At 44.0% G+C, this 23,180-nt stretch overlaps 2 protein-coding genes across 4 annotated transcripts in view; one reads left to right on the plus strand and one right to left on the minus strand.

Annotated features, from left to right (window-relative positions):
- Positions 1-5,196, plus strand: part of LOC148148871 (sodium- and chloride-dependent neutral and basic amino acid transporter B(0+)-like) — an 84,790-nt gene extending 79,594 nt beyond the window's left edge. The window contains exon 14 of the mRNA XM_087991816.1: positions 4,710-5,196. Within this exon, the coding sequence (XP_087847942.1) occupies positions 4,710-4,847 (138 nt within the window). The 3' untranslated portion in view covers positions 4,848-5,196. The remainder of the gene's footprint in view (positions 1-4,709) is intronic.
- A 766-nt stretch (positions 5,197-5,962) lies between these two features.
- Positions 5,963-22,854, minus strand: LOC122557061 (interferon-inducible GTPase 5-like). 3 transcript variants are annotated; one of them, XM_087992269.1, is made up of 5 exons: positions 22,660-22,854; positions 21,739-22,481; positions 16,797-16,960; positions 14,314-15,489; positions 11,731-12,959 (listed from the first exon to the last, which is right to left on the minus strand). In XM_087992269.1, exons 3-5 carry the CDS (start codon positions 16,814-16,816, stop codon positions 12,803-12,805), a joined length of 1,353 nt encoding a protein of 450 aa, XP_087848395.1. In that variant the 5' UTR covers positions 16,817-16,960; positions 21,739-22,481; positions 22,660-22,854; the 3' UTR covers positions 11,731-12,802. The 3 variants fall into 3 exon arrangements, with proteins under 3 accessions (XP_043560254.2, XP_087848395.1, XP_043560252.2); XM_043704319.2 differs by lacking the exons at positions 11,731-12,959; positions 21,739-22,481 and adding an exon at positions 5,963-11,720; XM_043704317.2 differs by lacking the exon at positions 21,739-22,481.
- Between the last annotated feature and the right edge of the window lie 326 nt (positions 22,855-23,180).

Raw genomic sequence — 23,180 nt, forward strand, 5'->3', positions numbered from 1 at the left:
GCAAGCACATTTCATTCTTGTATGCACATTTTAGCTAATACAAAAACAATTATATATTTCCTTCATATAGTTTACATTCTTGTTAACTCAGCTCTTATCTGAAACAATTATACACTGGTGTGAGTTCATTTACCTTGCATAAGTAACTATCGTTGCAGAAGTAACACTGCTTTACCTATACCCCACAAAACCTAACATCAGGTGATGATGCTGCATCTACAGACGGCCAGTTAGAGAGTCTCTTGGTCAAACAGGGAGGGTCTGTAACACATCCAGAACTTTTCTCTCCAACTCTTTCACCCCCAGTCACTGAAAGCCAGGGAGCAGAGAGCAGACAGGTAATTGGGGTGTTTGTCAAAATTAAATTTCACATTGAATATGTTTCAAATTCTTCATGTGTTCATCACCATTATTTGTTGATCCCAACTTGCCAAGAGAGTTAAGTGTACTCACATGCCTCATGCTTGGCAGAGATTAAGGGACACTTTGGTTCCGTAGGAAGATTCTGGAACAGTTGAGGAACCCAGAGTGTGGGGGTAAGTACATGAAAGTTTTTGGTACTTACTGTCTTTAATTTCCGATATGGCTAGGAAGAATGTTTGTTTAGTTTATGGATCCTTCTGTGGATGAAGAACAGTAGAGGTCCTTTACAGGTCTGTGAGAGTGTTGTCCTGAGCTGGGGTAGGTCTAATTGCAGGGAATGTAGGTAGCGGCTCATGGCTGCAAGCGTGGAGCGGAGGATCCGGAGGGAGGTCTGTTGCTGGAGGCTTCGGATTTGTTGTAGGTACTGGTTGTCCTGGTTGGGTCCAAGTTTTGTTGGTGGGAACGTAGTCCGGAGTCCGTGCGGAATCAGTCGGTTCCCGAAGAAGGGCTTATGCCCGAAACGTCGATTCTCCTGTTCCCTGGATGCTGCCTGACCTGCTGCGTTTCCAGCAACACATTTTCAGCATTAAGGGACACTTCCCTTTTTGTGTGGAAGAAACGATGTTGTGTCTTGTGTTGATTCTTTCCTGAATGTTGGTGTTAGTGTCCAGTGTTGTACTCACTGCTCAGTGGGACACGGCTGCACTTGCAGGCTCAGCTGGGCAGGGCCCCTCTTGTATTCTTTGGAAAGGACATTGTCTCAGGTTGTTCTCAGCTGAAAAATGTGTTGCTGGAAAAGCGCAGCAGGTCAGGCAGCATCAAAGGAGCAGGAGAATCAACGTTTCGGGCATGAGCCCTTCTTCAGGAATGAGGAAGGTGTGCCAAGCAGGCTAAGATAAAAGGTAGGGAGGAGGGACTTGGGGGAGGGGCATTGGGAATGCGATAGGTGGAAGGAGGTTAAGGTGAGGGTGATAGGCCAGAGAGTGGGTGGGGGCGGAGAGGTCGGGAAGAAGATTGCAGGTCAAGAAGGCGGTGCTGAGTCCGAGGGTTGGGACTGAGATAAGGTGGGGGGGGAGGGGAAATGAGGAAGCTGGAGGAATCTGCATTCATCTCTTATGGTTGGAGGGGGACCACGAGGTTACCAGACCAGAGGGAGTCTGATTAGAGAGGTACAACAAGCAAACCACTGACCTTCTACGCAACTGGACACCGTTTATTAATGCACACAACCCTTACACGGGATGTGCAGGTATCTCATCCTCCACCTCAGTCCCAACCCTCGGACTCAGCACCACCTTCTTGACCTGCAATCTTCTTCCTGACCTCTCCAGCCCTACCCCCTCCCCATCCTATCACCCTCACCTTAACTTCCTTCCACCTATCGCATCCTCCATCCTCCATCCTCCATCCTGCTTGGCACATCTTCCTCGTTCCTGAAGAAGGGCTTATGCCCGAAACGTCAATTCTCCTGCTCCTTGGATCTGCCTGACCTGCTGCGCTTTTCCAGCAACACATTTTTCAGCTCTGATCTCCAGCATCTGCAGTCCTCACTTTCTCCTTCAGGTTGTTCTCAGTCAGGGTGGTTGAAATGTAGTGGGTGAGTTCAAATTCCTGTGAGTACTCTGCCAAACAACACACAGAGACAAATTTGCACAATTCTGACACTGCCCTTTTCGGTTGCTGGTTTTCTTACTTTGACTTTTCACCAACCCCTCCCCCACAGGAGTCAGGCCCTTTCTGCATCTATACCTCCATTTCCCTAACCCCTCTATTCCACACTATTTCATCCTCATCTCCCACTCACAGTTACCAGTGACACGTCTGGATGCATTCGCCTGCTTCCTTCCTTTACCCAGAAGCCTCAGGACTGGGCCTTTAAAGAATCACAGAATGTGTCAAACCATAGGAGGTACTGTATCAGGGTCGGCAAAGAAACTTTCAATCATCCCGTCTTCATTCCAAACTTGTCTTCTACTATCCCAAAGATATTGACTTGGAGAATGGCATTTCCCTTGAAAAACGTTCGGTTGGAAATTCTTGGAGGGCTATTCAAATGTGGGGTCATCACATTTATACAGGTTCTTATAGAGAGCTGGTGACTACCTCATCTATCCTCTTGAGCCAGTCTTGCAGCTTGGTTTGTCTCATGTGTCCTGGTCTTTTTTTTAATAATTTGCCTTTTTTGTCGTGGACATAGACCTGACCACTTCCTCTGAAATAAATGACAGTCAAGACAGTCCTCAGGTGTGACTTTGTTAGCCAGGCATGAGCTAGTGTCCAAATCATATCCTTGACATTAAACTCTTTTCAAATGCTTGTTGCACTTTAATCTGCCTTTACAAGCATTAAATATCTTGAAAGCATCGTCTAAAAATAGTGGGATTTTTGGAAAACTGATCTTTGGAAAACCAGAAATTCTGCAGGTACTGGATCACGAGGTTACCAGACCAGAGGGAGTCTGACTAGGGGGGTACAACAAGGCAAACCACTGACCTCCTACACAACTGGACAAGTTTATTAATGCACACAACCCTTACACGGGATGTGCAGGTATCTCATCCTCCACTAACATGTCCACCTCGGTAGCACTTTATTAAAAACGGTTTCTCATGGAAGAGTCTTCAGGGCACGCAAATGTGTTACAAGGAGAAACCTACCAAGGGCCAGTGGGGTATTTTGACCCAACACAAACATACCCCTGTGTGTATCACTACATCTCAACTCCTAATTAGGAAATGGAAATTTCACATCCCATCAATTGGTCAGCCTTGAGGCCACATTTCCTGCTTGTGGGGACTCTAGCCACACAGCTACATCCTGGTGAGTCTATCACTAACACAGATATGGATGGAGGCTTTCACACTGGGTAAACTGAGGTGGGGCAGATTTGGGTGACATGGGGGTGAAATAGGAGACATAGTGATGTTGCAGTTATGTGATTGGAAGATCAATCCAGAGTCATTCAAATCTGGCAGCAAGGTTCTGAACTGTCTGGTTTCCAGGGAGAGGGATACAATTGGTATCTAGGAATATGGGGTTCATGGTGGGATCCGAAAGAGAATGTTTTCAGTCATCCCAGCAGTAATTTGGAGCAAGTGTGTGCTTGTACAGTACAGTTTGTCTGTGAAGCAGTCTGTCTGTTTTGAGTGGGTGCTGCTGTTGAGGAGGGGATGGTGGGGTCTGTCTGGTTGCATCATGGAAACTGACAATGGGCCACTTGTAGTGTTGATTATCCCACTGCTCCCTGGCTGGCCTCTATCTATTATCCCCTGTCAACGGGAGTTCATCTGAAACTCTGCTGCAAGTATTCACACTGGCACAAAGTTGTGTTCATGAATAACTCCTGAGCTCACTGACCTCTGCTGGCTCCCAGTCTGGCAATGTTTCAATGACATATTCATATTCTGGTTTCAGATCTCTCCATGGCCTTATTCCTCACTCTGTGTGTGACCTCCTCTTGTCACACAACACTCCAACATCACTATGCTTCTCCAATTCTGTATCTGGCTCATACCTGATTATAATCTCTTCACTATTCATTGCTGTTTCTGAGCTCTGAGCTCTGCAATTACCTCCATGAACATCTTTACCTCTCCCCCTCCCCCTCCCTCTTCTTTCTAAAGTGCCTTAAAAATTTCAAAGATTTTGGTCATCAATTCTCATATTTCCTTTTATATCTCACTGTCAAAAATAAGTTCACGCCCTTGCTAATCATCCAGAAAAAAATTATTGTTTTAAAGATGTGAATGTATTTTTTTTTCATTAGCAACATGGCTTTCCTGATAAGAGACATTAATTGCAGCTCAGAGCTTGCAAAAATTAAAAGTGCTGTAGGAACGGTGTTACTGCAGTGTTTGACATTTTGTTGTCCATCCCTGTTCACTCTTCAATCGGTTCTCGTGAAGCCTCTTCCTGAACCCCTGTAATACGCCTTGTGAATGTGCTCTCACAGTGTCCTCAGCACACACCATGTCTCTGGAATGAATGATCAGGGGATATGTTAAAGCTAATGAAAGTCAATCGGTGATACGTCCTGCATCAAGAAGATTTAGCTATCAGTGAGACTAAATGAATGGCTCAGTAACACTGCTTCAGTTAATGTGGCAGTGCTCACAGTAAACTATAAGTTATAACACATTCCTTGAGTGTACTTCACTGCTTAAGAAATTAGAGTTTACACACAGGAGTGTAATCTCCAGAATACATACACAGGTTAATTATATTTTCAGTACAATATGAAATGCTATGTGTTAAAGGAAAATCTCAATAAAATCAGGCATTAACCTGGTTAAATATTGTTTAAAATCAGGAAGGATTTCTTCAACATTTCTTTGTTACTTTCACAGAAACTTTCTGCTGCTTGCACATCAGCTCCTGATTGGGGTCCATTCTTGAAACAACACAAAGGGGAAAGATACGGAGACAGAGCTGATTCTGCACAACTCTCAAACTCTGTGCAACTTCTGGCCACACCAGAGATGTGAACATTTATGGGGATATTTCTGTTTGATTTGTAAACAATGGATCTGAAATTTTATTGTTGTGATGATGCACACCACTGTAACTCCAGGGAGGATGTTCAGAAACTCAGCCAGGTGTAACACCAGCTGGCATCTCCTCTGTCAACAGCAAACATGGGCATTAATTTGGAGCAGGGTGGAGTGTGGTGGAATTACTGAGCATTATGTTTCCTGCATCATGAGCTTTTTGACATGAGCTGAGGCTCCTGCCTAAGTCCTCATGCTAATATATGGGATTCCAGTGACTGTTCTTCTCTCCCTAATGTTGCCCAAGTTTCTACATTAAATAACAGAATCCACCTTAAAATAAAAGTTGTCCAATCAAAGTCAATCCATTTCCTTAGTTCGACTTTTGTGCTTCTATCCTCTGCCATTCATGACACATGAAAATTAAAATTATTCACTTTTCCCAAATCTTCAACCGTAATCTTTACAGCTTCACTCTAATGCCTTTCCATAGGCTCAAATGACAGTCCATAACTTTGGGTCTTTGATCTGCTGACCTTGATGTGCCCGTTATCCAGTCCTTTTCTCTTCTTGTTCAGATACCTATTCATACTGTCATCACCTCCTCTCTGTAGCTCAGTGTTCTGTCAAGTATGATTAAAAATGGACCTATCCAGCTCCTTTACACATTTAGAAAATCCTCAACAGAGAGAGTGAGAGGCTCTGTGATAGTTTGGTACAACCTAACATTGACTTTGAAAATTACATGTCCCATGAATGTTCTAGTACTGTTCATTTTTTAAAATATATTCATAGGATATGGGTGTCACTGGATGTGCCAGCATTTATTGCCCATCCCTAATTGCCCTTGAGAAGATGGTGCTGCCTTGAATTGATACAGTCCATGTGCTGTTCATAGACCCGCAATGCCATTCACAACTGAGTTCCAGGGCATTGAGCTGTTGACTCTGAATGAACAGTGGGCGGTATGGTCAGAATGTGAGTGGCTTGGAGAGGAACTTGCAGGTGGTGGTTTTGTCCATGCTTTGAACTCTTTGTTCAGAAATACATCTTAAAAATACTTTACTCATGTATTCTTTTCAGTATGGCAGACACAGAGACGCAGAATTCAGTTTGCAGTTCAACTTGATTTTATTAACAATGCTCCTTAATAAAACACAATGTTAGCATTCCCCAAATTCCCAGAATATTTACTCTCCATCAACCTCGATCCACCTGAGACAGGATATTGCCCATGATGATCAATATCTTTGAGCTGGGCCATTGGAATATCCTTCCTCTCCAATGTAGTGCTAGCTCTCGTCCATGAAGTTGGGTTTTTTAGGTCAGGGGCAAATAAAACATACGGAATTGTGATCAGTACTCCCAAAGTAATCCCCTACTGAAACTTCAAGCACCTGGCCGGGCTCATTTCCCAACACCAAGTCAAGTATGGACCCTTCCCGAGTTAGACTATTTACATACTGCTCGAGAAAATCCTTCTGGATGTTCCTTCACAATTCTGCTCCATCTAGACCACTAACACTAAGTGAATTCCAGTCAATGTTGGGAAAATTAAAATCTCTTATCACTACCGCCCTGTTGCCCCGAATCTTTCCATAATCTGTTTACATATTTAGACCTCTATCTCTGTTAGGAGGCCTGTAGTACAGCCCCAACATTGTTACCGCACTCTTCCTATTTCTGAATTCTGCCCATATTGCCTCACTGCTCGAGTCTTCCATAGTGCCCTCCTTCAGTACAGCTGTGATATCCTCCCTGACCAGTAATACAACTCCTCCACCCCTTTTACCTCCCCCTCTATCCCGCCTGAAGTATCAATGTCCTGGCATATTAAGTTGCCCTTCCCTCAACCAACTCTCTGTAATAGCAATAACATCATACTCCCAGGTACTAATCCAAGCCCAAAGTTCATCTGCCTTACCTACTACACTTCTTGGATGAAAACAAGTACACCTCAGACCACCAGTCCCTTCATCATCTGCTCGCTGCCAACTGTTAGCCTGAGTTACATTGACATCATTATCTAGTTCCTTACAAGCTTCAGTTACTAGCTCCTTACTGTACACTAACCTCCTCGTTTGGTTCCCAACCCTCGCCACATTTGTTTAAACACTCCCCAAAAGTGTTAGCAAAAGCCCAAATCCGGCCCAGGTGTAGATTACTCCTCTTACAATTGAATCCCCTTTGACCATAGCCCTTCCACTCTTTTTCCCACCCTTCTGTACAGCAGAGTCAGCCACGGTGCCATGAACTGGGCCACTGCTGTCTTCCCCTGGTGAGCCATCTCCTCCAGCAGTATCCAAAACGATCTACCTGTTTTGGAGGGAGATGACCGCAGGGGACACCTTCACTGCCTTCCTGCTCTTTCTCTGTGTTTTGGTCAGCCATTCCCTTTCTCCCTCAGCAATCCTAATCTGGAGGAAAGGGTCGTGTGAGGGAGCCATAGTTTAATAAGGAATTGGAATCCCTTGTTAAAGGGAAGAGGGCGGCCTATGTAAAGATGAGGCGTGAAGGTTCAATTGGGCGATTGAGAGTTATAAGGTAGCCAGGAAGGTTCTGAAGAGAGAGCTAAGAGCAGCAAGAAGGGGACATGAAAAGTCCTTAGTTGGTAGGATTAGGGAAAACCCTAAGGCTTTCTATAGGTATGTCAGGAATAAAAGAATGACTAGGGTAGGAATAGATCCAGTCAAGGATAGTAGTGGGAAGTTGCGTGTGGAGGCTGAAGAGACTGGGGAGACGCTGAATGAATACTTTTCGTCAGTATTCACTCAGGAACAGGACATTGTTGCCGATGTGAATACTGAGTCACAATTAATTAGAATGGACAGCTTTGAGGTTTTTTTAGATTACTTACTTACTTTATACTGTAAATAGCTAAGTAATGTAAGTCAGTTAGCTTCCTTTAGATTAGATTACTTACTTACAGTGTGGAAACAGGCCCATCGGCCCAACAAGTCCACACCACCCCGCCGAAGCGCAACCCACCCATACCCCTATCTTTACCCCTTACCTAACACTACGGGCAATTTAGCATGGCCAATTCACCTGACCTGCACATCTTTGGACTGTGGGAGGAAACCAGAGCACCCGGAGGAAACCCACGCAGACATGGGGAGAACATGCAAACGCCACACAGTCAGTCGCCTGAGGCGGGATTTGAACCCGGGTCTCTGGCGCTGTGAGGCAGCAGTGCTAACCACTGTGCCACCGTGCTGCCCATAAATGTAGGTAAGAGGTATGTAGGGAAGAGGTGTTGGAAATTCTGGAAAGGGTGAAAATAGATAAGTCCCCTGGGCCTGATGGCATTTATCCTACGATTCTCTGGGAAGCAAGGGAGGAGATTGCAGAGCCATTGACCTTGATTTTTATGTCCTCGTTGTCTACAGGAGTAGTGCCAGAAGACTGGAGGATAGCAAATGTGGTTCCCTTGTTCAGGAAGCGGAGTAGGGATAACCCTAGTAATTATAGACCGGTGAGTCTCACTTCTGTTATGGGCAAAGTCTTAGAGAGAATTGTAAGGGATAGGATTTATGAACATCTGGATAGGAATAATGTGATCAAGGATAGTCAGAATGGTTTTGTGAAGGGCAGGTCGTGCCTCACAAACCTTATTGAATTCTTTGAGAAGGTGACTAAGGAGGTGGACGAGGGTAAAGTGGTAGATGTGGTGTATATGGATTTTAGTAAGGCGTTTGATAAGGTTCCCCATGGTAGGCTACTGCAAAAAATACGGAGGTATGGCATTGAGGGTGAGTTGGAGGGTTGGATTAGGAATTGGCTGGCTGGAAGAAGACAGAGGGTAGTAGTTGATGGTAAAGGTTCATCCTGGAGTGCAGTTACTAGCGGTGTTCCGCAAGAATCTGTTTTGGGACCATTGCTGCTTGTCATTTTCATAAATGACCTGGAGGAGGGGCTAGAAGGTTGGGTGAGCAAATTTGTGGATGATACGAAAGTCAGTGGAGTTGTTGACAGTGAGGAAGGATGTGGCAGGTTACAGCAGGATATAGATAAGCTGCAAAGCTGGGCAGAAAGGTGGCAAATGGAGTTCAATGTAGGTAAGTGTGAAGTGATTCACTTTAGTAAGAGTAACAAGAAGATGGGGTACTGGGCAAATGGTCAGATACTTGATAGTGTGGATGAGCAGAGGGACCTTGGTGTCCATGTACAGAAATCTCTGAAAGTTGCCACCCAGGTAAATAGTGCTGTGAAGAAGGCATATGGCGTACTGGCTTTTATTGGTAGAGGAATTGAGTTCCGGACTCCTGAGGTCATGTTGCAGTTGTATAAGACTCTGGTGTGGCCGCATCTGGAGTATTGTGTGCAGTTTTGGTCGCCATACTATAGGAAGGATGTGGAGGCACTGGAACGGGTGCAGAGGAGGTTTACCAGGATGTTGCCTGGTATGGTAGAAAGATCGTATGAGGAAAGGCTGAGGCACTTGGGGCTGTTTTCATTGGAGAAAAGAAGGTTTAGGGGTGACTTGATAGAGGTGTACAAGATGATCAGGGGTTTAGATAGGGTTGACCATGAGAACCTTTTTCCACGAATGGAGTCAGCTATTACAAGGGGGCATAGCTTTAAATTAAGGGGTGGTAGGTATAGATCAGATGTTAGGGGTAGATTCTTTACTCAGCGAGTCGTGACTTCATGGAATGCCCTGCCAGTAGCAGTGGTGGACTCTCCCTCTTTATGGGCATTTAAACGGGCATTGGATAGGCATATGGAGGATAGTGGACTAGTGTAGGTTAGGTGGGCTTGGATCGGCGCAACATCGAGGGCCAAAGGGCCTGTACTGCGCTGTATTTTTCTATGTTCTATGTTCTATGTTCTGCGATATGACCAGTTCACTAAATGTGCTATCCATGACCCCTTCAGCATTGTGTATGCTCCAAAGTGAGTCCATCCGCAGCTCCAGAGCCGTCATGCAGTCTAACAAGAGCTGCAACTGGACACACTTCCTGCACTTCTGCGTCCCTGAGCTCCCACATTGAACAAGAGGAGCATAACACGGCTCTGGGATCTCCTGCTATGTTTAATCTGAAACTTAACTTAGTCTTAACTTAGGTAAACAAAAAAAGAAAGAAAAGTTTTTATCAATTACACGATTTAAAAAAAATCCTTATCATATCAACACACCACAGAGACCTTTCCTTTGGTTAGAGGAGGAAGGTGGGCGGGACTAGACGTGTCGTATCTCAGGTTCAGCAGCGGCCCAAATTTAATCAGTTCACTCACCTTCCCAGAGTCCAATTCAACCACTCCTACTCAGCTCCTCGTTCTCTTGCTCCTCCCGAAAATGGAGGTTGAAGCTTGACTTAAGTACTTTTTAAGTGGGAAATTTACCTTCCTGGAAGCAAGAGAAGAGTTTGCTGTGCCTTTGGCAATGATCTTTGCATTCTCACTGTCCACTGGAGTAGTGCCATTGGAGGGTGGCAAATTTTATTCCCTTGTTCAAGAAGAGTAAAGGGATAATCCTGGGAATTACAGATCGATCAATCCTACGTCTGTGGTGGGCAAATTATTGGAGTGGATTTTGAAAGGCAGAATTTATGATTACTTAGAAAACCATTCCTTGATTAGAGATAGTCAGCATAGCTTTGTGATGGGCAGGTCATGCCTCACAAACCTTATTGAACTCTTTGAGGATGTGACAAAACACATTGATGGAGGCAGAGCAGTAGATGTCGTGTATATGGATTTTAGCAAGGTATTTGAGAATGTTCTACACGGTCGGCTCACTCAGAAAGTCTGGAAATCTGGCTGTCTGGGTACAGAAGGGGCTGGCTCACAAGAGACAGAGTTTGGTGGTAGATGGAAAGTATTCAGTCTGGAGCTTGGTGACCAGTGGTGGTCCGCAGGGATTGGTTCTGGGACCTCTGCTCTTTGTGATTTTTATAAATGACTTAGATGAGGAAGTAGAAGGGTGGGTTACTAAGTTTGCCAACAGCACAAAGGTTGGTGGAGTTGTGGAAATTGTGGAGGACTGTTGTAGGTTGCAACAGGACATTGACAGGATGCAGAGCTGGGCTGATAAGTGGCAGATGGAATTCAACCTGGAAAATTGTGAAGTGATTGACTTTGGAAGGTTGAATTTAATGGTGGAATACAGGATTAAAGGCAGGATTCTTTGCCGTGTGGAGGAACAGAGGGATCTCATGTCCATAGATCCCTCAAAGCTGTTACCCAAGTTGATAGGGTTGTTAAGAAGGTGAATGGCATGTTGTCATTTGCAGGGAGATTGAGTTTACGAGCCGCGAGGTAATGCTGCAACGCTATAGAGCCCTGGTTAGACCACAGGAGGAATATTGTGTTCAGTTCTGGTCATCTCATGAGAGAAAGGATGTGGAAGCCTTAGAGAGGGTGCAGAGGAGATTTACCAGGATGCTGCCTGGATTGGAGGGCATGTCTTATGAAGAAAGATTGAGGGAGCTAGGACTTTTCTCATTGGAGCGATGAAGGATGAGAGGTGATCAAGACGAATGGAGGCATACATACAGTGGATAACCAGAGACCTTTTCCCAGGGTGAAAATGGCTATCAGGAGGGAGCATAATTTTAAGGTGATTGTGGTTTCTGTAGTCCCAGCTTTAGCTTCTCCCTCATCACCGTCCTGAACACCTCACATTGCATTGATGAAGATGGATTTCTCTGAGTCTCCTTCTCCCATCACTGCGATGTTCATTGCTCTGCAAGTCCTCGCTTTCTCCATTGTTCAGATCTTGTGAATCTTCTGTATCAGTGGTTTAATGTATTATCCAAATCATCAATATTTTTCTGTATCAGGGATTTAAGTTCATCCATTTCCTAATTAGACTTCAGTTTCTTGAGCTCTTCCTCACTGAAGAATGTACAGTACAAAAACTGTTCTCTGAAAGAAAACATTTTATATAATGTTTTTCACTATAGTAAAAGAGTTTTTTTACATGTTCGGCACATTGTCACGTTCTCAAAGCATCATCAAGGTCTCACAACAAATAATAAGATGAATGAAGTGTTTATTCATCTCTGCCTGAAGGTAACCATTCTTCCTTTGACTCACAGACTCCTTAGATCGTGGTCTTGAGTTAACATGGCTAAGGAGAAACATCTGCTCTTCCTCAAGACTGTAGCAACTGTTCCTCATCCAACCACCCAGTTTATTCCTCACCACTTGTTCTCTCAGCATCATCATATAGTCTCTCCTCAAACTGATCAAACTTTGCAAAGTGGCTGTCTCTCCACTTCACATTTGTGAGGCTCAGCTGTAATGAGAGGTTTGGTGAAGGGAGAGCAGTGTGAAGCATAAACTGAGAGCACTGGTCCATGGGTCTGCTCCTCCTCTACCGAGGAAAGGAAAAAAATAGAGGTTTCCAGTGATACTGCTGCTTGGAATAACCAGGGCATTGTATGATGGGGTAGTTTACGAAGGGGTGGTTTACATGACAGTGATCTGTCACCATCACTATCTGGAGATCAGCACCACAACCACCACTCCCCGTTCCCCACTCACAAGTTCTCAAACTACAGACTGCTTCTCTCCTGCATTTACTGCTGTTAAGTCCAATGGCATCTAAGCCAATCAACAACAAGCATGGGAGCCAAACATCCTGTGATTGGATCCACCCAACACGCAAGCCTGTTCTGACATGGGTTGCGTTTAGCACTGTCATCCATTCCCACCCACTCTGAGGCCCATTATTATTGTTTGGGTACATTCAGCACAGCCAAACCATTCTCTCACGTTTGGCTCTTATTACCACTTAGTCAGCTTTTGTTGGTTTGCTATCCAAAATCTACAGGATTACCCATCATATTCATCTCTCTCTTTCTCTCTCTCTCTCTCTCTCTGGGCTCTCTGGCCCCACCTATTGGCTCACCTAACCCTTGCACTACTCCTCCTCCCAGCTTCAAATTCAGCATAAATATCAGTTTTCCCTAGCTGCTAATAGTTCTGAAGAAGAGTCAATGGATTCAAATCATGAACTGTACTTTCTTCTCACAGATACTGCCAGGCTTATTGAATTTCTCCGGCAATGTCTGGTTTTGTTTGATTGGGAGGAGCAGTAAGCAGCGGTAAAACGATGATGATGCATCATCCTGAAATGTGGAGATACTTGTCTCTGGGAATCTGGAAAGCAGAGATTTGGAGAGCGAAAATTATTCTCATCTCTGAAAATTAATTCTTGTGCACTTAAAAAAAGATCCTGCAGAGACTGTGATCACACTCCCAGAGGTACATGTATCCCTCTTTGAGAAACACTGCTTTGTGTGATAATGGTCTACATGAGTTGGTGGGGATAAAGTGTTTACTCAATGACAGGCTAAAAGTTAATACAATTGGAGTGACCTCATCCTTTGCTGACAGATGCTGTTTGATGCAGGCAGACGTATGATGACAGTGTCAAAAAAAAATTGTAACAGAATTGAAAAATGAGTTTGCCTTCTAATAAATATTTATGTTGTGCTTTCTGTAAAATGGAGTAAAACTATAACTACCTATTAGAAATATGACTTGGCAGGAAATGGTGCTTGGGTGAATGCAACTATGAAAATTACTAAATCTTAGATGATCAGACCAAGAACATCAGCAATTTTGATTTCACAGTTTTAAAAAAAAACCCTATGGTTATCCATTTCAGTTATGGTGCTGTTGTTATGAATCAAGCAGGAAGATCCCAGAGAAGGGACTTGATATGGGAGCTGAATCCATCAGTATCATTGAGGAACTCAGACATTTCTGACCACAGGAAGAATGAGCTGAATTGCCAGCTGAATATGCTGGATGGCTTGATGACTTATTTATTCATGGGACATGAGTATCACTGGCCAGGCCAGCTTTTATTTTCCCTTCATAACTGGCTTTGAGGATATGGTGCTGAGAACTGTTGTAGCCCTTGAAGTGAAGATCCACCCACAATGTCATTAGGGTGGGAATTCAGCATTTTGACTCAGTGACAGTGAAGGAATGTTGATATATTTCCAAGGTAGGATGGCGAGTGGCTTGGAGGAAAACTTGCAGGTGATGGTGTTCCCATGTATCTGCTACCCTTGCCCTTCTAGATGGAAATGGTTGCGGGTTTGGAAGGTACTGTCTAAGGAGCCCAAGTGAGTTACTGTGGAAGATACATTGTGTGGCCTTTGTGATTCAGTGGTGAACCCAATGAGTGCTGATGGAATGCCAAATCAATTCCATTCAAATGATTCTAGAACCACAACAAATACCTTTATTGTGTTTTGATTGAAGAGAATGGACTAAGTGCAGAAAATGTGTGTGAAACTAAATGAGGTATTTTTAAATTCCCACTTTTGAAATCTCATTTACAGCCAGACCAACTGTTCCATCAAACACTGATCAGGGACCCCTTCACTAAAATGGATGGGGAATGTTTCCAGGACTAAATGTGCAAAAAATAAAGAAATATTGTACAATAGAATTCCTCAAAAAATCATGACTAAAAAACCCTTTATTATATCAGGCTCACCGGATTGATGGAGTCCCAAATGCAACCATCACCACTCTCTGTGCGTTCTCTGTCAGATCATCCAATGCAGTATTCAGAAGCTTGTTAGTTGTAAGAAAAGATGGCTGTTCTCCAAAGTCTGGATTGGTATTGACAGTGAGCTCAGGTGCTGATGCAATGACAGCAGTAGCACGCCAGGCCAATCTGTTTATTATGTCTTCAGTTATTTCCCCCCCAACCAGGGGAGTTGTCATCACTGCTTTCAGATCCTCCACAGGCTTCCCTACATTATTGGCCAGCCTTTGAAGAGAGACATCATCCAGACCCATACATTTACGTAAGTATATTATTGCTCCAGTCAGGATCCCAAAGTTATGAGTAAGGGAGAGTCCAGGAGCTACTCTGTAACGTGTTGCCAACATTCGGAGTCGCTTCTTCAGCTCTGTTCTTTTCTTCTCAACAATCTCTGAGTTTAGGTTTTGGAGCACCAGTATAAAGTCACTTTTTATATTCGGAAGATCATCCTCAAGAGTTTTATTTAAACAAATAAAATCATACAGATTCAGATCAAAGTTTGATATCAGGAATACACTGGGTGATGGGATCCCTGCCTCTTGCAGCTTGCTGATACAGTAATTCCTGATCTTCTCCAATGTTTCCACTTCATTAAAATTCCATGAGCGCTTCCTCATTGCATCAAGATCATTGTCAATTTTAGAGTAAACAAAATAGAAATTCTTCCCCAACCGTTTAATCTCATTGGCGAGTTTTATATCATTCTCTGTGACTCGACAGGCTGAGATAATGATGATAAAATCATATCTTGCAAAGTTAATTGCCCTCACATACCGCTCCACCGTTTGAATGTGTTGAATTCCAGGTAGGTCCCAGAGGTAAACATTCGGCAGGTTGGGGTGTGAGTATGAGGTTGGCTCCATTGTGATTTTTGTGGTCCCAGTTTCAGCTGCTCCCTCATCATCATTTTGAAGTCCTCTCATTGCATTGATGAAGGTGGATTTCCCAGAGCCTATTTCTCCTGTCACTGCAATGTTCAGCTCTGTATTGTCCAGATCGTCTAACTTCTTCTGTATCAGTGGTGTCACCTCTTTCATCCCACCAGCGTCATAAGCAGAATTTAATTTGTTGAGTTCTTCCTTACTGAACAATGAGGAATTTGAAGTTTGAGCCATCTGATCACTGACAAAATAAATACAACATGTTTTACACCAGACTAAAAGAACTTGTATTAACACAACTCATTGTCACATTCGTGAAACCTCATCACAGACATTACATAAGCCAACTATAATCCCACACTATACTCATCCCACCTGCCTGCTCCTGGCCCATAACCCTCCAAACTTTCCTGTTCATGTACTTATCCAAATGTCTTTTAAACTTTGTAACTGTACCCTCATCCACCACTTCTGGAAGTTCATTCCACATGCAAACTACTCTCTTTATAAAAATGTTGCCCCTCAAGTCCTTTTTAAATATTTCTCTTCTCACTCTAAAAATATACTCCATAGTCTTGAAATCCCCCACCATAGGGAAAAGACACCTTCCATTCAACTTATAGACAATTCTCATGATTTTAAAAACCTCTGCCAAGTTACCCCTCAACCTCCCACGCTGCAGTAAAAAACGTTTGTGTCTTTAGGTCCACAGCAATGGTGGTAACTCCTACATGCCCTCTCAAATGCCCTCTCAGTTCTGAAGAAAGTTTACACCCAAAATGTCAAATTCTGCACCTCCTGATGCTGCCTGGCTTGCTGTGTTCTTCCAGCCTGCTGCCTGTCTACTTTGGATTCCAGCATCTGCAGTCTTTTTGTCTCCCTCAAATGCCCAAACAAACCACTCAGTAAATGAGCAGTTAGGAATGGATAACAAATGTTGGCCACAGCCCTTGAAAGAACAAAATAAATACAGCTGATTGGGCAGCTAGCTTATTAGATTACTTACAGTGTGGATACAGGCCCTTCGGCCCAACAAGTCCATACCGACCCGCCGAAGCGCAACCCACCCATACCCCTACATTTACCCTTTACCTAGCACTACGGGCAATTTAGCAAGGCCAATTCACCTGACCTGCATTTTTGGACTGTGGGAGGAAACCCTCACAGACACGGGGAGAATGTGCAAACTCTACACAGTCTGTCGCCTGAATCGGGAATTGAACCCGGGTCTCTGGTGCTGTGAGGCAGCAGTGCTAACCACTGTGCCACCATGCCACCCACAATGTGTAGCAAGATCCCTTAGTTAGTAATGAGAGCAAGGAGCAACATTTTTTTCTTTATTTGCCATGATGTTATTGAATGGCAGAGCAAACTCAAAGAGCTGAAAAGCCCACTCCTGCTCCTATTTCAGTGTTTCTGTGAGGTTAATAAAAGTACATGTGCTGTAGAATGGCCAGTTACATGTGATGCCACACAGCAATTGGACTGTGTTACAATGACAGGCTGTGCTGGAACAGGAGACACAATACAAGGAGTTTCTTGACCAACCTGGAGCTGGCTCCTCCCATCCTCCTTCTGTGCCTCTCACTGCTTTCCCCGTCTGACTGCCCAGTGATTCCAGAGAACCCTCCTCAGAAAGGGGGGAGGGGCCAGAGGGTCGTAGCTCCTCCCACGATGTCACTTCCTTGACTTTGGTTGTGTTCGGTTTTCTCCTGTTAGAGGGAGAGTAGAGAGAGAGAGTGGCAGCACTTTATTCACCAACAGATAAAGTACAAAACTGGTGTGAGGAATCCCTGTCCTTAATCAGAGTAAGGTCAGGAACAAAAAGCCTGGAAAATACATCCTGGAGTTTTTTACATTTTTACCCAGTCAGAGAGTGAGGAGATGAGTGAGCTGTGTGTTTTTTCCTCAACTTCTCAAGGAAATAACTTCTGATGCGGAACAGCAAGGGAAAGCTGAGCAGAAATGGAAAATGTGGGGCCAGGTTTTCCTGTGCAGAAAATGTTGCCTAAACAAGCACACCATTGTCTGGGTTTTATGTGCATCCGCCTTGTCTGTTTTCGGGGATGGTCATGTAAAATAGAGTAGGTACCCTGCCCTTCTTGTCACCATCTTCCCACAAATCGTCAAGCTTAAGCCCGTCAAATGGGGTAGGGCCAGGTAATAACACCAGCAGCCCATCCACCATTGTTGAATAAATGGGTCTATACTAGTGAAGGTGCAAAAGAGATCTTTGGTTTTGCATTAATTGCTGCTTAAGTGCCTAAATCAGAGGAAGACAAGCAGGAGGCTGGAAGAACGCAGCAAGCCGGACAGCATCAGGAGGTGGAGAAGTTGATGTTTCGGGCGATGGGAGATAAGGAAATAGCAGGAGAACTTAATAAGTACTTTGCCTCACAGTGGAAGACATGAGTAATATCCCAACAATTAAAGGGAGTCAGGGGATGAGTTGAGTACGGTTGCCATTACAAAAGAGAAAGTGCTCGAAAAGCTAAAAGGTCTTAAAATTGATAAATCTCCTGGCACCGATGGGCTACATCCTAGAGTTCTGAGGGAGGTGGCTGAGGAAATAGCAGAGGCGTTGGTTGAGATCTTTCAAAAGTCACTGGAGTCAGGGAAAGTCCCGGATGATTGGAAGAGTGCTGTTGTAACCCCCTTGTTCAAGAAAGGATCAAGGCAAAAGATGGAAAATTATAGGCCTATTAGCCTAACCTCAGTTGTTGGTAAAATTCTAGAATCCATCATTAAGGATGAGGTTTCTAAATTCTTGGAAGAGCAGGGTCAGATTAGAACAAGTCAACATGGATTTAGTAAGGGGAGGTCGTGCCTGACAAACCTGTTGGAGTTCTTTGAAGAGGTGACAAGTAGGTTAGACCAGGGAAACCCAGTGGATATGGTCTACCTAGACTTCCAAAAGGCTTTTGATAAGGTGCCACACGGGAGGCTGCTGAGTAAGGTGAGGGCCCATGGTGTTCGAGGTGAGCTACTGGTATGGATTGAGGATTGGCTGTCTGACAGAAGGCAGAGAGTTGGGATAAAAGGTTCTTTTTCGGAATGGCAGCCGGTAACAAGCGGTGTCCCGCAGGGTTCAGTGTTGGGGCCGCAGCTGTTCACATTATATATTAATGATCTGGATGAAGGGACTGGGGGCATTCTAGCGAAATTTGTTGATGATACAAAGTTAGGTGGACAGGCAGGTAGTACTGAGGAAGTGGGGAGGCTGCAGAAGGATCTAGACAGTTTGGAAGAGTGGTCCAGGAAATGGCTGATGGAATTCAATGTGAGCAAATGCGAGGTCTTGCACTTTGGAAAAAAGAATACAAGCATGGACTACTTTCTAAACGTTGAGAAAATTCATAAAGCCAAAGTACAGAGGGATCTGGGAGTGCTAGTTGAGGATTCTCTCAAGGTAAACATGCAGGTTGAGTCCGTGATTAAGAAAGCGAATGCAATGTTGTCAATTATCTCAAGATGGTTGGAATATAAAAGCACCGTTGTGCTACTGAGACTTTATAAAGCTCTGGTTAGGCCCCATTTGGAGTATTGTGTCCAGTTTTGGTCCCCATACCTCAGGAAGGACATACTGGCACTGGAGCGTGTCCAGCGGAGATTCACACGGATGATCCCTGGAATGGTAGGTCTAACATATGAGGAACGGCTGAGGATCCTGGGATTGTATTCATTGGAGTTTAGAAGATTAAGGGGAGATCTAATAGAAACTTACAAGACAATACATGGCTTGGAGAGGGTGGACGCTAGGAAATTGTTTCTGTTAGGTGAGGAGACTAGGACCCGTGGACACAGCCTTAGAATTAGAGGGGGTAAATTCAGAACAGAAATGCGGAGACATTTCTTCACCCAGAGAGTGGTAGGCCTGTGGAAGTCATTGCCACAGAGTTCAGTGGAGGCTGGGACGCTAAACGTCTTCAAGGCAGAGATTGATAAATTCTTGATGTCACAAGGAATTAAGGGCTACGGGGAGAATGCGGGTAAGTGGAGTTGAAATGCCCATCAGCCATGATTGAATGGCGGAGTGGACTCGATGGGCAGAATGGCCTTACTTCCACTCCTATGTCTTATGGTCTTATGGAACCCTTTTTCAGGACTCGCCTTGAACTCTACCTTGGATTCCAGCATCTGCAGTTTTTTTTTGTCTCTAACTAAGTACCTAAATCAGCAGTCGCAAGGCAACACAGTCACTGGATCTTCCTGCTATGGATTTAATTCTTTACACAGAGAGTTGTGAGAGCATGGAATGCATTGCCAGCAGCAGTTGCGGAAGCAAGGTCATTGGGGACATTTAAGAGTCTACTGGACATGCATATGGTCACAGAAATTTGAGGGTGCATCCATGAGGATCAGTGGTCGGCACAACATCGTGGGCTGAAGGGCCTGTTCTGTGTTGTACTGTTCTATGTTCTATGAATTAGGATAATTATGATCTGCACCATCAGTGTTCTACCTGTTTAAAACCCTCCACCCCCACCAACATGGAGGAGAACATTATATCCTGTCCTGTGACTGTGTTTAGCTATCCTTGGAGGATGCATCCTTGGAGAATGAGACTGGATAGTTAATCTTAGGTAACACAGAAAAGGAGGAAGCATTAATATTTTGTCTCAGTTTTCACTGTGGAGGACATGAATGCCATCCTAGTAAAGCTGATAATGCCGAGATTATAGAAAAGGAGAAAGTTAAAACAATCATCATCATAGGGATATAACACTGAACAAATTATTGGGATTGAAGGCAAACATAGCCAGATGGCCTACATCCTGTGGTCTTAAAGAAAGTGGCAGTGGAGATAGTGGATCCACTGGTTACAATATTCCAAAATTCCCTGCAAGTTGGAAAATTCCAGTTGACTGGAAAAATGCTAATACAATGCCATTATTCAAAAAGTGGGCACTTAGTTTAACGTCTGCCATCGGGAAATTGTTAGAATCCATTATTAAGGAAGTAATAAAGAAAGTCAAACCACAGTCCATTGCATGGATTTATGAAGGGTAAATCATGTTTGACTAATTTGCTAGTGTTCTTTAAAGATATAATTAAAACAGTGGATAATGAGAATCCTGTAGGTGTAGTACACCTGGACTTCGAGAAGGCATTTAGTAAGATACCAAACAATAAACAGGGTAAGATCACATGGGGTTGGTGTAATGTATTGGCTTAGAGGATAGAGCTATAGGGCGAGGCTGATTGGACTGGGACTACATTCCCTGGAGCATCAGAGGCTGAGAGGTGACCTTACAGAAGTTTATAAAATCATGAGAGGCATTGATAGCGTGAATAGCCAAGTTCTTTTTCTGTGGGTTTTGGAGTCCAAAATTAAAAGACATAGATTTAATTTGAGAGGGGAAAGATTTAAAAGGAAACTAAGGGAAAACCTTTTCACATACAAGGTGGTGCATGTATGGAACAAGCTGCCAGAGGAAGTGGTGGAGGCAGATACAATTACAACATTTAAAAGACATGATGGGTACATGAATACAAAGAGTTTAGAGAGATATGGGTCAAATACTGACAAATAGGATTAAGATATCTAGTCAGCATGGACTAGTCGGACTGAAGGGATTGTTTCTGTGCTATATAACTCTATGACTCTATAACTCTATAACATAGATACAGAAATATTGTAAATTGGCTATTGTTCATGCAATGAAATCAAACAGTAATATAAGATTACATTGTTGCTTTATGCCTCACAGTCAATCATCAGTACACCTTTCAGACACGTAATGGGTGGCATGGTGGCACGGTGGCACAGTGGTTAGAACTGCTGCCTCACAGCGCCAGTGACCCGGGTTCAACTCCCGCCTCAGGTAACTGTCTGTGTGGAGTTTGCACATTCTCCCCGTGTCTGTGTGGGTTTCCTCCGGGTGCTCCGGTTTCCTCCCACAGTCCAAAAATGTGCGGGTCAGGTGAATTGGCCATGCTAAAAATTGCCCGTAGTGTTAGGTGAAGGGGTAAATGTAGGAGAATGGGTCTAGGTGGGTTGCTCTTCGAAGGGTCGGTGTGGACTTGTTGGGCCGAAGGGCCTGTTTCAACGCTGTAAGTAATCTAATCTAATTTCAGTATACCTTGAAGAAGTATATTCATGATCTCATCACTACAATTGCATGTGATCTGTGATTTTATAAAATTCAGACTCCATATTTCCTCACGTTACATGATGCATAACACTCTAAGAGAAGCATGATCTTCTGCTCTGATTGAATATTTTCATTTGAGTCAGATATTGAGACTTGCCTGTGAATGGAATGTCTATCTATAATAGCCCACGGTAATAAACATAGAACATAGAACTGTAAGTGATGTCTGTGCTGATCATGATGCCATTCTAAACTAATCCCATCTCTGTAGAATCTTTTGGTATCACATTATCATGTTATTAACATTTCTACATCAGCTGAAGATGGGGGGGGGGGCAAAACCAATATCAATGCAATTATTCACAAGATCGAACAGTAGAATGATCGCTCATTACCACAGCGTTGAGGATAATCAGGGATGAAGGATAACGATGGGCAGCAGGGTGCCTCAAATAGGTGGCATGGTGGCTCAGTGGTTAGCACCAGGGTCCCAGGTTTGATTCCAGCCTCAGGCTACTGACTGTGTGGAGTTTGCACATTCTCCCCGTATCTGCCTGGACTTTCTCTGGGTGCTCCGGTTTCCTCCCACAGTCCAAAGATGTGCAGGTCAGGTGAATTGGCCATGCTAAATTGCCCATAGTGTTAGGTGCATTAGTCAGAGGGAAATGGGTCTGGGTGGGTTACTCTTCGGAGGGTCGGTGTGGACTGGTTGGGCTGAAGGGCCTGTTTCCACACTGTGGAGAATCTAATCTAATCTAAAAAAAAGCCCACCTTGCCAGTGACGCTCATGCCCTATGAAAAAATATCAAAAAATTTTTGAAAGGGATAATTTCATCCTAACAGGGAAGGAGAGAAAACGTAAGGGGACATTTGCCATTTTTGGTTTTGACATTTTCAGTGGATTTCTCCTCTGTGTATTGATGATAATTCCTCTTCTATGGAGAACAATCAGCATGTTGTTAGACAACGCTTCCTGTTTCAGTAACAGCACAGTCGTCAACATTTTATCAAAAGACTCATTTCTTTTCAAGAGGCATCTCTTGGGGTTTGTTTCTCATGTAAAACTTTCATTTCCACTCTGATGTCCAAACGAAACCTCCTGACTTTTCGAAATCAGTGTGTTAAACACAGCCAGAAGCTGCAGAGAAAAGCAGATGGAGATAGATGGAAATCATTCACAGCGATCTTTAATGTTGAGCTGTCATTTTGTTCATAATTGCTGAATATGATTCCCTCTCATCATTTCACTAACTCCACACCACACCACACACCCCCCCCCCCCCCCCCCAGTTTGTTGTTTGATCCTTGATCCTTACCTGTGCTGCTTCCTTGAAGGAGGAGAGTCTATCAGTGAAGCTCTCCCACTGTCAGCACCTTAATGCAGAGTGACTGCTCCTGCTGCTCTCTCTCAACAGCGGCACTGAGCAATTCCTGATGAAGGGCTTCTGCCCGAAACGTCGATTTTACTGCTCCTCGTATGCTGCCTGAACTGCTGTGCTCTTCCAGCACCACTAATCCAAAACCGAACAGAAACTGTTACACTCAGTCAGCTGACTACTGTACACTGTCCAATGAGAATCACACACAATGAATGCTCACTTACTGCCAGGTAGATTATATTTTTATAGTTTGTGACTCTCAGAACTCTGTATTTCGTGTTTGTTATGATTGGAATAGAACCAATGAACTGGAAGCATTTTGTACAGTTACTTTAAGGACTAGACTGAGGGGCTGTGCATTCACCAAAACACCCCTTCAGTGGTGTACGTTGCATTTTGGTTCCATTAGAATCATACTGCACAGGCAGAAGCCATATTCTGCACTGTGTGACTGTAAC

Source organism: Chiloscyllium plagiosum, unplaced genomic scaffold, assembly GCF_037043375.1.
Source record: "Chiloscyllium plagiosum isolate Xiang-an unplaced genomic scaffold, Cpla_swu_hap1 HiC_scaffold_11, whole genome shotgun sequence".
Classification (NCBI taxonomy): domain Eukaryota; kingdom Metazoa; phylum Chordata; class Chondrichthyes; order Orectolobiformes; family Hemiscylliidae; genus Chiloscyllium; species Chiloscyllium plagiosum.